Source organism: Drosophila takahashii, chromosome 2L (genome assembly GCF_030179915.1).
Source record: "Drosophila takahashii strain IR98-3 E-12201 chromosome 2L, DtakHiC1v2, whole genome shotgun sequence".
NCBI lineage: Eukaryota > Metazoa > Arthropoda > Insecta > Diptera > Drosophilidae > Drosophila > Drosophila takahashii.
In genome coordinates this window covers 18,818,326-18,830,878 of record NC_091678.1, presented here as the reverse complement: position 1 = coordinate 18,830,878, position 12,553 = coordinate 18,818,326, and the positions used below count along the sequence as shown (strand labels likewise).

The 12,553-nt window shown below is 40.8% G+C and overlaps 3 protein-coding genes across 3 annotated transcripts; 1 reads left to right on the top strand and 2 right to left on the bottom strand.

Moving 5' to 3' along the window:
• Positions 1-4,927: 4,927 nt before the first annotated feature.
• On the bottom strand, positions 4,928-7,144 carry LOC108066959 (uncharacterized). Its single transcript, XM_017155767.2, is given in 4 exon segments — positions 4,928-4,969; positions 4,971-5,048; positions 5,051-5,075; positions 7,080-7,144. Coding segments are annotated over 4 exon segments (210 nt in total).
• A 643-nt stretch (positions 7,145-7,787) lies between these two features.
• LOC108066960 (mitochondrial sodium/calcium exchanger protein) lies at positions 7,788-9,809 on the bottom strand. The gene is made up of 5 exons (XM_017155768.3): positions 9,713-9,809; positions 9,443-9,660; positions 8,781-9,387; positions 8,199-8,726; positions 7,788-8,140 (listed from the first exon to the last, which is right to left on the bottom strand). The coding sequence occupies exons 1-5, from the start codon at positions 9,737-9,739 to the stop codon at positions 7,922-7,924; spliced, it is 1,599 nt and encodes a 532-aa protein (XP_017011257.2). The 5' UTR covers positions 9,740-9,809; the 3' UTR covers positions 7,788-7,921.
• A 1,009-nt stretch (positions 9,810-10,818) lies between these two features.
• LOC108066966 (uncharacterized) lies at positions 10,819-12,553 on the top strand. Its single transcript, XM_017155772.3, has 2 exons — positions 10,819-11,274; positions 11,878-12,553. The coding sequence occupies exons 1-2, from the start codon at positions 10,857-10,859 to the stop codon at positions 12,501-12,503; spliced, it is 1,044 nt and encodes a 347-aa protein (XP_017011261.2). The 5' UTR covers positions 10,819-10,856; the 3' UTR covers positions 12,504-12,553.

Below are 12,553 nucleotides of genomic sequence, written 5' to 3'. Positions count from 1 at the left end.
CCGTCCTGCGTCTTGTGTCCTCCTCCGTCTAATATAAGATTATAATGTACGCGTTGCTTAATTTAAAATGGTGCGTGCTGGGCCGCCTTTGAAATGCTGTCAGAGACGCTAAATGAAATTAAAGACTGCCTCCCCCGAACTTCCCACCTTCGGGGTCACAGATAACAGGGCACTCATGTTTTAAAAATTAAGCGAAAATAACGAAATTAGCATAAATAAGCGGCGCTAATAGGATTTCCTTTGTAATTATCAAATTGCCAGGCTGGCAGCCTGGCACAGACAATAAAAATAGAGCAAGCAGCAAATACGAATTGTGAAATAAATTAAAGAATCACACCGGCTTTAAGCATTCCTTTGCGGTAAAGCGCACAAAAAAGTGCGCAAATTTACACACATGTTGGCACCTGTTTTTTGTTTGTCGATTTCTGTTTTGACGCCTGCGCTTGTTTTGTGGGTAATTTATTGGCCTGCTCGCCAAAATCGATTTCGCATTATTCGCGTATATCAATGCACTGGCTAATTTGCTTAAAAGCATAATTAACACGGCTCACGCAGACAGACACAAAGCGCGCATTTTATGCGTGCACGTGAGTCGTAAAAAATCGGCAAACACGCGAGGTGCAAAAGACACGGCAAAAACATGATGCCACAAAAAAACAGCTGTAAATCAGCGCATCGAGCAGACAATGCCAATAACAAAGGTCCGCCTCACCACACGTCGTATACGTAATGGATAATTCGTATGTTTTGCTCGCCTGTTTTGCGGCTTTGCGTTCTTTTTTAGTGTGGAAAAATCACTTGCACGGGAAATGAGATTACCCAAAAATGTGGATAAACAAACATCATTTGAGTTTAACATACGTATATGATAAGAATTTACAGAACCATTAAAATTTGGTATAATTATCCAAAATAATAAACAACATTTTTTGAGAACTTTTAATAATTTTCTTAATTGAAAAAAATATAATAACATTTTTTTTTAAATATAAGCAAGGAAAGATAAAATATTTATATTGTGACAGATTTTTGAAAAGGACATTTTCTGTACGTCAAATTTTAAATAAAATTATAAAGTGGCAGAAACTTGTCTTTTATGAGTTTTATACGGTAGTTTGAGTTTTATCGGATCATTAAGTCATCGGCTACCGGCCTTTCGGTTGGTTCAATAGCAAGCATAATTTTCAAAAATGGTTCCGCCTATTTGATGACCCGAAAATGCTTCTCGACTTTCTCTCATTGCCCTGATTTTCTTTGTGGGCCAATTAAAAGTGATTAGTTTCATATTGCACGCAATTTATATTATGCGCACTGCTCAATGCGAGTTTTGTGTTTTCAAATGGCGAAAAGTAGGCAAACCTTTTTTAATTCCGTGGTAATTAATTAGCCCGCCCATTTAAATTGCCCAGCGACCCCAGGCACTCGCTTTTCACGGGACTGGAAAAGCTTTTTCGGCAATGCACGTAAGCGTTTACCTATAATTTTATGACTTTATGAGCGGGGCAGGGGAAAGCGCCGGGAAATGGCGGGTGGTGGGCCTGGTGTTGCCTGCCTGTAAACAAAGTTCTTGTTGGGGCCAAAAACTTTTCTAATTATAATCTACATAACTTAAATTTGCAAATGAGACGCGAGGGCAAAGGCACAAAAGTTTACCGCTACCAAGGCATGTGAAATTAAATTATGTCGGTGTCTACGCCATGTGTGTTTGTGTAAAACAAAAAACAGCAGCAAGTAAATTCGCAGACCCACATTTAAATACGCAGAATCAAAATTCGAAATTGAAAACTTTCACAGCTCGAATGGAATGTATTTTGGCACTTTATTGATTGCTTTATTTAAATACACATATCCGTACTGGGGAAAATATACAAGGGTGGCGTTTCCCTTGGATCCGAAAAGTGCCTACCAACTCTCTGCGTTTATCTTGAAAAATCATCTAATCTAAGCTAGACTTCATATTTTTCGCAACGCTAAGCTGCCTGCCATCTAAATGTGTATTGCTTTCGTAAACGGTTCCGAGTAACGAAACCGCCTATAAATCTTAAGATTTCTAAAATATTAAAACGCATATAAAGCATCTATATTTTAAAATGATATAATATTTCACTTAAATTATTTGTTTGTCCTTCATTAATTAATGAATTAATTAATTAGTAACTAATCACGTGTAATACTTTTTTTTTAAATTATCTTTTCCCTTTTAATTAAACCATTGTTTAAATCTGATTTTAATTCTTTTATAAAAATAATTTTCAGTTGAGAAAATAATAATATAAATTGTGTTATGTAGCCTTTGCAACATTTACCTCTCTGATCTGCGTACAATTGATTGCTTATTTATAGTTTGCATTAAATATTAAATATTACTTATATACCTTACGCGATTACCTTTTTCCATCGAAACTTAAGCTTTGGGATTTTTTTTGAGATATTGGTTTTTAAAACACATTTACCAAGCGCCACAAAGTGTGTGTGGTTGATAGCTCTCGGCTTCCTTTTTCCAAACACCCCTGGGCATATTTTAGAGGCTCATGTGACAAATTGCGCCAGCACGTGTATCGCATGCTCATTTCTGGAATATGCCAGGTCCTTTTCCCGCTGATGCGAGTATCTCTTAGTTGCGCACACGCTGACAAATCCAATTCATTCCCGGCCGCCTTACGTGGCGTATACGTAATGGGCCAGCAACTAAAGGTAATGTGATGGGCGCTACCTGCCTTCCACTCTGATTTCGTGTTTATGCATGTACACTCCTCAAATTGGCTCCCACTTCAATCATTTCCACTTCCAGCTGCCTCGTTATTTTTTTCAGACTCAGTTTCCATTTTAGTTTTTCATTTGCCTGCTTCGCTGGCGGTCCATCAAGTGGAAGGCAATCGAAAATTGGCGCTTCGCAACAAAATGCTCAATGTTCAGCAAGAAATGGCCGGACTTCACTTGGCCGGAATGATATTGTTGCATCGGCACCAACATGGCATGGGCATGAACATGGGGCATCGGCATCTGCATCGGCAACGGCATCATCCAACAACTGGCAACAATTACGCGCGCCTTAATTGCCCCACATACACACACTCGTTAACTGGAGGATGCTGGAAAAACGCCAGCAATAACAACAGACAGGGGCGGATCGGACGGGGGGCATCGGACCTGAAATCAAAATCATTGGTGTGAAAATAAACTAATTGAAGAAAAATTTCATTTGCAACACCGGGAGCAACAGCAGCGGCAGCAACAGCAGCATCGCCACTCGAAGCACCGCATCTTGTTGCATTTGACCCTGGGTCAAGTTGCAGGCGGTCCACGGCCCACATACACATACACATGCCATTCCACATCCTGGCGCTGGAACAGAAGACACCCGAGAAGGGGGACAGGGACACCAGGGAGCCCGATGCGACGTGTGCTTATTTATCAGTTGAATCCCCAAACCCCTGCAGTCGTACACTGACTACAGCTATTATATGGCAACAGAGTATTTTAATTCATTTTAAGTGGAATTGGGTTTCCTTTTCATCAGAATGTTCAGAGGAATCCCAAAGATATGCATTAAGTGTGAGGATTTTTGCGATTTTATTTTTAGAAAATAACAAAGTTTATTGAATATCGTAAGATCAAATCGTATTTTTTAGAATTAACATATAAATACTACGTTTTAGACCACTGTGCAGTTGGAAAGTTCCTTAATGCCTGGCTCACATCGGAGCACTGTTCTTGTCGGGGCAATATTTTCAGGGAGTTGCCAGCCGTCCGGCTAACTATTGAAATGAATGCATGAAAAACTGCGAAACGGTAATGTGCAGTTGCCATGCGGCAGCAGCAGCAGCAGCAACACAGCACAGCAGCAACAGCAACAGTATCAACAGCAACGGCAGCAGATGTTGCTGATGGAGGTGCCCTGAGTTGCACATTCGGTGGCATTCGTGCGATACTGTGTGCTTTTTTGTGTGTGTGTGAGGTGAGGGCGTGGCACATATCCTAGACTGTTTATTTGCCGCTGCCTACTAGCTGCCAGCGGCTTACGCGTTTCCAATGCTGTTGCAACTGCCGATGTTGCTGGTATTGCTGTTGCTGCCGTGCAGTTGCCAGCAGCAACAGTTGCGTGCAGATAGATGGACAGGCGACTGACTGGCAGACCGTAGATATTGCAGCTTATTTGCGAGTGAAAAGGCAACAAAGGCGGGGAAAAAATACATGTGAATCGCACTCGGCTTTTGCCGTATGCGCTTTCAAATTTTACTCCTAATTGGCAGCCAGCAGATTGTTTTTCAAGTGCGAATTCATCAAGCGTATTACAGTTATTATTGAACCGAATCAATGGGGTATATCGGATTTACTTTTAATGAGTGCAATCGAGGAGGTGAGATCATTAAAAATCGAGTTATGTAATTGATAAGGACAATCAGAGCAGTATAGAGCACTCTACTAAGTCAAACTTGCTAGGGAGCCCCATCAAAACTTGAACATTAAACAGTAAATACCTTCAGTACCAGTAAATATAACTCATTTTTATGGTCATGCTTTTGTTTTTAAGGACTAGAACGTTAAAAACCCAAACTTAAGTTGGTAAATATATTTTCAAAAAAAATTGAAAAGTTCAAATATACTTCTTGTGTCTAACTACACTTAGTTGCAGAAGTCTCAGAGTAACTAAGAGTAAGAGTAGTATTGCTTTTAATTTATTTTAAATCTTGCACTTAAACCTAAAAATATTTAAAAATTTTCGTATATTTTATTTTTCTTAAAGCTAAAAATATGAAAATAAATTTTTATAAATTTTTCTTATATTTGTCTTCAGTTTTCTTTAAAAAGTGTCTGAAATAAAGATATAACTTTCTTTTTTCTATCCAGCGAGATCTAATTTAAATTGAATATTGCTCTACACTCTGGCCTTTCCCATTCCTGTATTTTTTTGGCTAGTCACAAATCAAATCTCTGATTCTCACGCTCGATAAGAAGGAGGAGCCAACTCCCTCGGCTGAACTAATTTCTTTCACGCTGCGGTCTGAGTTATGGAGCTTAAATTGGGCAGCCCCCAAGCCCCTGACAACCACGGAGGACCACAAAATTTGCATCTCCCTCAGTCCTCGGTTATCCCCATCGTCTCCTCTCCTCCCACTAAGTCTATATCTTTTCGCTTCTGGAAGTGTGGAGGCATCTACATAAATGTGGCTTTTCATTAAAATCTAAAAGCATAAATCTAAAAAGTGAAACCAACAATGCCAGAGCAGACACAGGCGGACATCTGCGGTGTGCACCACCCCCAACGCCGCCCAGTTACCCCACCCCCGATTTCACAGGATCTGTGGGCTGACTGCTTTATGCCTTTCTTCCTTCCTGACTGAATCGGTTTGTATCTGAGTCTGTATCTGTATCTGTGTGTGGGCATGGGTGTGCGTGGCAAAAACTAATTGAATTTTGAAATTCAAGTCGAAATTAAAAAATTACAAACAGCCGGCCGCATTTGGCCATCGCCAGCCGAAATAAACTGTAAAACGGAAATGTATTCGGCAGGTGGAAATTGAAACTGATTGAATTGTAAAGTGAAGCATAAAATGCTTTTGCCTCCGTTGTTTTTGTTTACAGCTGGTGGCGAACACACCTACCGAATACAGACCTTCCACCCACCGCCCATCGGTTTTCCCCAGTTGTTTTTATTTTTGTATAATTTATGGTTTTCGATTTTAATTTGCGCACTTAGGCGCTTATTTTATGGGAGTTTTCTCCCCTTTTTTGCATATTTCGACGCGCCTTCTGTGTTTTGTCACAACAAAATGTGGGAATGATTTAGAACGAGAGTCGATTGAAGAATTTAATCTGTTGTAAGTACATAAGTATTTCAATCTACTGAACAAAAAAATACCCAATATTAAAATGTTAAACAATAAAAGTAAATTAAAAGTTTTTATTTTATTCAAGAGCTATTTTGATGCATAAAATTCTTGCTTAGCCAATAAATGTATTAAAAATTTCACTAAAATTCCTAGAATAAACAAATTCAATTTCCAGATTATAAAATCACTATAGAAATATCTGCCCTCGCTCTAAGCTCTAAGACATATGCATTATGATTAGCGACCGTAATTGAAGTTTAACTGCGCGTGTAATAAAAGCGATTTCTGGCCATTTGCAACGCATTAAAATCATAAATAATACAAGCCGAAAGTGTGAAAATAAAGACACGCGATATGTTGTGTTCCTCGTGGGGCCAGGGCCTCGCCCATTCATTTCTCCAAAGAAATCCGAAAGCATTTCTCAAAACAGGAGAAAGTACGGTACAATTTTTGATGAGCTGAGGATTTGGGGGACGCGAAATGGGCGCGAGAAAATGTGCGAAATGCGATATTGTAGCAAAGCATTAAGAACGTGCTGGCATTACCAAACCTAGACCGACTTATATGGGTTTGCACCGATGTGGATGTGCTGTAGACCGCAAACAAACGACGGCGACTTATTCATTGCGCTTGCCATTAAGGTGGCTCTGGCTGCCATTTGGCCATGCCCACTGCCACTGCCACTGCCACTGCCATCGCCCTTCCCTTGCCAGGGTGATATATAACACGCTCATAATTGGTCATAAATCTGACAAATGTAATTTGTCATCACTCAAGCAGCTAGCGAACCTTGGCAGCATCACCCCAATCTTTCCCAGTGCCAAGAAAAAATAAAAAAGTGTGTTGTTCGACTAACAGATACCTAGTACTCTATTTCTTTTCAAAAGTTATTACAATATGTTTTTCTTGAGTTATACCAAATGCTATTATACCATATAAACAGAGATATTTTTATATATTTATATTATATATTATGTTATATATCTTGTAGATATTCTCCAATTAAAGTGTTAAGAAAATAAAATTCTTAGTCTACTCAAAATGTTAAAAGTATTGTAAGTCCCGTCTATTTGTCAAAGAATAAACACTCTTGAAAGATTAAAAAATTATAAAAAAGTTTCCAAGGCCTAACCAAAAATGCCTATTTTGGGCACATAAAATTGTTTTAATATTTATTATTTCTCCGTCTATGCTACACCCACATCAAAACCACATATCCTTTGAACTCCCAGGTATGGGCATCACCCTGGTTTCTTCGGCTTTTTCCCCACTCCCTTTCGGCTTTTGGCCCAGTTGGACGACTTGGTCATACTGAAGTGCCAAAATGAAAAAGGTGCTTGACACGAAATGTCAGCTGGATATTTTTTATTACACAATCACAACATACACGTACGAACGCACACCCAGACACCTTTAAATATGCCCAGAAGCAGACTACGCTTTTGTTTTAGTTTCCGCCCGACACCCACACATAGACAAACAATATTTTCGGGCACTCCACACATAAGCCACAAAGTAGTTACTTTTTATGCTCCTCACTCATACTCATAATCGGACTTCAGAGCCCCGATTCTGATTGTTTTCCCCAACGCACCCTTGAGCTCGTAAATATTTTACAAGTTTGTCCGAAGTCCGGTCCCCTTCTCTTGGAACTAATTTCAGCTCTTACAGATGACATACGACGCATTTTCCGGGGCTCCTTGGACTCAGCATTCCGTTATAAATGACTTTCAAAAGGCCTAAACGTTGTAAATGGAGTAAGTGCGTGTTTCTGGTCAGGGCATCGTCATCAGCATTAAGTTTAAATGGGCGGCAGCAATCAATAGGCCATGATAATTTACGGCGATTATGTCTGCCAAAGGCTGAGAAAGTTGTCCAAGAATATGACTTAATATCAAACTTTGATTTCCAATTGGGGAAGAGGGCCATTGAGTAAACATAATTTGAAGTGAAATCTTTGCTTGGAAAATATTTACACATTTTATAGGGAAATTCACTTAAAGTCAAATAAAGTGATAAAAAAGTGAAACGGTTAGTATAAAGCACACTTTTAGGCAGTCAAAAAGTACATTGATTATGTGAAAGGTTTAGTTTTTGGGCTTCACTATATGAAGGGTGGCCAGGGAAAGCATCCAATCGTAGTGAATCATCCATTGAAGAGTTACATAAATAACCGTCAATGTCAAGAGGTAGAAAAACAGGGATATGCGAAACTCATAGCCACTCATGGAAATGTGCAGCAGAGTGGTGGAGACGATCAGAAAAACGAAATGAATGCCAGTCTCGGTTGAAGCGGTTGTAATAAGCTGTAATGATAAAATAATATATGATTGAATAATATATAGAAAATCCCAATCGACTTACGCTGCAACTGGGATGGTAGCATCCCTGGTAGAAAAGCAGAGGAAAGGCCAAAAAGATCGCATAGGTGACCATGCTCATAACGACTCCGAAGGTGGCGTCCCACAGCTTCCTCTGCTGCAGACACCGCACTATTATAACCTCGCTGAACATCTCACCCAGTCCAAAGTACATTAGGGCCGTCACATCGGGCATCACATCGAAGTGTATGCTGACATACTGCCAGGTTATATTCTCTATCTCCCGGCTAAGCAAATTCATGGCCACCGAACTGATGATCAATCCGAGGAGGGCGAGGAGCCACACATTATCGGGTCGCCTCAAGGAGTGAGTGGATATAGAGGTCAGAATGCCGAGGGCCCAGCAAACCAAGAGGATTATTAGCCAGCTAAATGCCTTGAAACCGTGGGGCAGGCATATGAATGGCAGGAAGATCAAACAGAGGCAGTTTACGTATTTGTTCCAGCCAACCAGAAAGCGGTCTTTGCATATGACTGGGAAGAAATTGGACACCAGAAAGAAGATGGGAATCTGTGAAGGTTTTAAAATCAAATAATAATAATGACATAAATGATGATTACCCACCATTAAAACTCTGTAAACCAAATGCGAATCCTTCATATTTTCATAACCATTAATCGTTTTTAGCCACAGCTGACGTCTGGAAAACACTCTTTGCTTTGGGTATTTTCCCAGTATCTCATCACCGCTTTCCATATCCATATAGCTATGCGACTTTGGGGTATTTCTTAGTAAGCTTCGTTGAAATGTAGCATGCGAGACGACCATGATCACCAGCAGAACCAAGGCAAAAGTGTACAAAAACACAGTTACCCGAAATTTAATCAGATACAAGTCAGTGTCCATAAGCTCAATATGGTATGATTTCTTGGTCACTATATACAGGTAGCCCATTCCGGTCAGAATAAAGGACATGCAGGACCAAAGGGTGACTCCTTCAGCTCGATATCCTTGCGCACTCAGAGCCATAACTCCAAACACAAAGTATCTTATTATGTCTCCCACCATTTTGGCAAACTGCAAGCGACTCAGGTGATTTTTCTGAGGATCGCATATCATCCAGGCACTGTTGTAGAAAGATAGAAAAATACTTGGTCCAAAGACAAGGAAACTAAAACCAAACATTGTCATGGGTGCGAATTCAATGAGCGTCACAAAATTTGGCATGAAACTATGGAAAGTCGAGAATAAATTAAAAAGAAAATGTGATACATAATATTACCCACAAATATTTCGTAAGCATAAAGAGCAGACTAAAGTATGCCATTAATAAAAACGCACTTATCAAGCCATAAATTGATATCGTAGGCAATTTAAATGAGCAAAAGAAAATATCCAAGTAGTTTATAAGGAAGACAAACGATCGGCAGCTAATTGTACTCCTCGCAAGACCACAAATCTGGGAGGTATTTCTATACAATTCCTGCGGAAGTGCGCAGCGGGTCTGGAAAAAATTTGTAAGTCTTTGATAATTCCCAAACCTCACGAGTACTTGCCACAGCTGAAAGGTTAACAAACTCCATAATTAACAAATTAAACAGTTAATGTAGTTTTATTAAAATCATACTTTATTTGAAGACGCTGCCCAAGGTGACTAAGTTTTTATAAAAGGATTTCAGTTCAGAAAATATTTATTTATTTACCTCTATCACCTTTTTGAATTCCACTTGGTTGGCAACAACATGATGGATTCCAATGGCATACGGTCTTCAAGGTGCAGATGCAAATGCACTGCCTTCGAAATGGGTCATCATAAGGTTCATGAGCGATCGTCGTCATCATCGTCAACGTGACGAGCTCCAAGTACGCCGCTTATCACTCCTCAGTTGTTATTTATCTTTTGTGAGTGGCCAGTCCCCAACGGCCAAAGATTCGAATTCCCGCCGTAATGGAACTTGATGCGACACATTTGGCAAATTGCCGTCGCCTCAGCAGCAGGCCTCAACATCGCCCGAGAACATGAGATTTTCGCTTTTTTTTTGGGCTCCAAGAGATAATCCGAGAACTTTGCGAGCCTGCCTCAATTAGCGGCAATTGAATTATTACACGGCGACACTCATTCAATTTCCAGTGATAGGGGAACAGGCCCACGGGCAAGTGTTTGTCAGAATTCTGATAGACGAGTGCGACGTGAGATGCGATTGGATGCGAATGGATGGAGGAGTGATGCAAATACCCTACCGAGATTTTGAAATTTTTTTTTAATATATTTTACAAAATGCTTAGCAAATAAAATATATGGGTTTCTTATACTTAAGAAAGAAGGTAAATCATGTTTACCTGTTTCTATATTATTTAAATTTAATATTTCGCCACACACTCTTAACAGAGAAACTTAAAACTCAAATACTTCTTTAAACATACATTTATTGTAATTATATTTTTTTTGTTTTAGAGGAATATAAAACAGTTTGCCACAAAAACTCATCAAAGGTTTTGATTTAATGTACAATCTATAAGACCTTTAAGAACTAACACTTTTTATCTTCAATAGCTATATGCTCTTTCCGACAATTGTAGGGCATCGTCCCACGCATTTGCACTTTCCTCGGATAAACGCGTCGCAGTTGTGCCGCCTGCCTCCAGTTCGTCCGCACCACTCGATCAGTAGGGATCATTTGTATATTCGCCGCGATCAAGATGAGATCCTCGTATTTGGCACTCAGCCTGCTGCTCATCGCAGCCTCCGTATTTCAGCCCATCGAAGCCCGTGGAGGCAGGGGGCGTGGCGGCGGATCGTTTGGGGGACTCTTCGGCGGATGGCGCAAGTACAAGAAGCCCTCTTCGTCGGGCGGTGGTCGGCGGGTGGTCAGCGGTTCGCCAGTTCACACGGCCATGACGGTGCCGAAACCTCTGCCGCCTCCGCCCGCGCCACCCAAGCCGAAGATGCCGTCCAATCAGCAGATACCCAGCTATCCGCGCCAGCAGATGCCTCCGGGCTACGGCTACGGGTCGTATCCTGGCCAAGGAAGCGGGACATATTACGCCAATCCGCAGGCCTTGCCAGCGGGAGCGGTGTACTACGCCCAACCACCTGTGGGAATGAATCGCGGTACGGGTGAGTATCCGATGGAAAATAAAAATTACTGGCACTAGGATACCATCATTTATGCACAATTGAATAAAGTTTAACTTCAAAATGTTTGCCGAAAATAAATAGTTTACACCACACATGGAATAAAAATTATCTAAGAAATATATTTAAGATTTTGTATTTTCTAAGTTCTGCAACGTATAACTGTTTTAGTTCAACCAAAGAGGTTGAATAGATCTACACGCTTTGGTTCAACTACGAATTATTAAGAAAATGTATAAAGTATAAAACATAGTGATTTTCTTTATAAAATACACTGAGTGATTTATATCATAAGCCAAAAAAGAAGCAGAAAATAATTTATTATTAACACGCCTCACAAGAATGGTTTTTGTTTTTGCGTTGCGTGCTTTTTCAAAAGAATCCCGAAATTTACGGGTCCAAAAAGAATAAAGTTAATGGTAGGAAAACCTAATGGATTTTTAAAGGAATAAAATAAACCCTTAGAAACTGCAACCTAATATATTTTATGATTTCTGAGATACCGCCTCTCTAGACAAACTAAGTTTATAAATGGTTTTGTTACTAAAGACACCTTAACCTTCTCTTATTTCGTACAACTCGCAGGAACGGGAGATTTCCTCACCGGAATGCTGGCGGGTCACATGATGAACAATCTGCTGTTCGGCCACCGACACCATGTGTACCACAGAAATCGAGAGGAGGGCCAGTCGTCGCCTCAGGGAAATGGTCGCCAGATCATCATCGTTAACAATGGTCAGCAGGAGGGTGTTTTGCAGAATGAAACCACTATTTCGGGTGAAGCCTCCGCCGTAGTTCCACCCGAAAATCCCCTGACAGAGGACGATGAGGAGGGGCAGGGCGAGGGGGAAAGCGAGCCGGTTTCTAGTGAGGAATCCCCGGAATTCGAGGCGACTCCTCAGCCCTATCCAGATGGTGGCATCATTTGCTTTCCCATCAAGCTGAACGAAACAGATCCCGAAAACTCAGAGGTGCTGCGAGAAGTGGAACGGGTGGTTTGCTTTCCAGCACCACCCAACAATCCGGACGATTTCCCACCCGCCTTAACCACTGAGCCACCCATTGTTGCCGGCGATATTGTTGGAGGTGCAGAGGAGGGTTCGGAAGGCGGCGGAGGTGACGAGGCTAGCAACGGTGGTGGTGGTGTCCCCATCGAGGTGGCCAACTTTGTGGCAGCAAGAGCCGCCAAAATCGAAATGGACTCCATTTGAGTACTCCTAGGATAGAAACTAAGTAAAGCTAAATAAATAATAATAACTTA

Bases quoted from the DNA above. Each gene is read 5' to 3' on its own strand.
- LOC108066966 (XM_017155772.3), top strand. From the start codon at position 10,857: ATGAGATCCTCGTATTTGGCACTCAGCCTGCTGCTCATCGCAGCCTCC. The intron at 11,275-11,877 runs GTGAGTATCCGA...TACAACTCGCAG, and splicing joins GGGAATGAATCGCGGTACGG to GAACGGGAGATTTCCTCACC.
- LOC108066960 (XM_017155768.3), bottom strand. From the start codon at position 9,739: ATGGAGTTTGTTAACCTTTCAGCTGTG. The intron at 9,388-9,442 runs GTGGGTAATATT...GACTTTCCATAG, and splicing joins TTTATGCTTACGAAATATTT to TTTCATGCCAAATTTTGTGA. The intron at 8,727-8,780 runs GTGGGTAATCAT...AAACCTTCACAG, and splicing joins TGGTTTACAGAGTTTTAATG to ATTCCCATCTTCTTTCTGGT.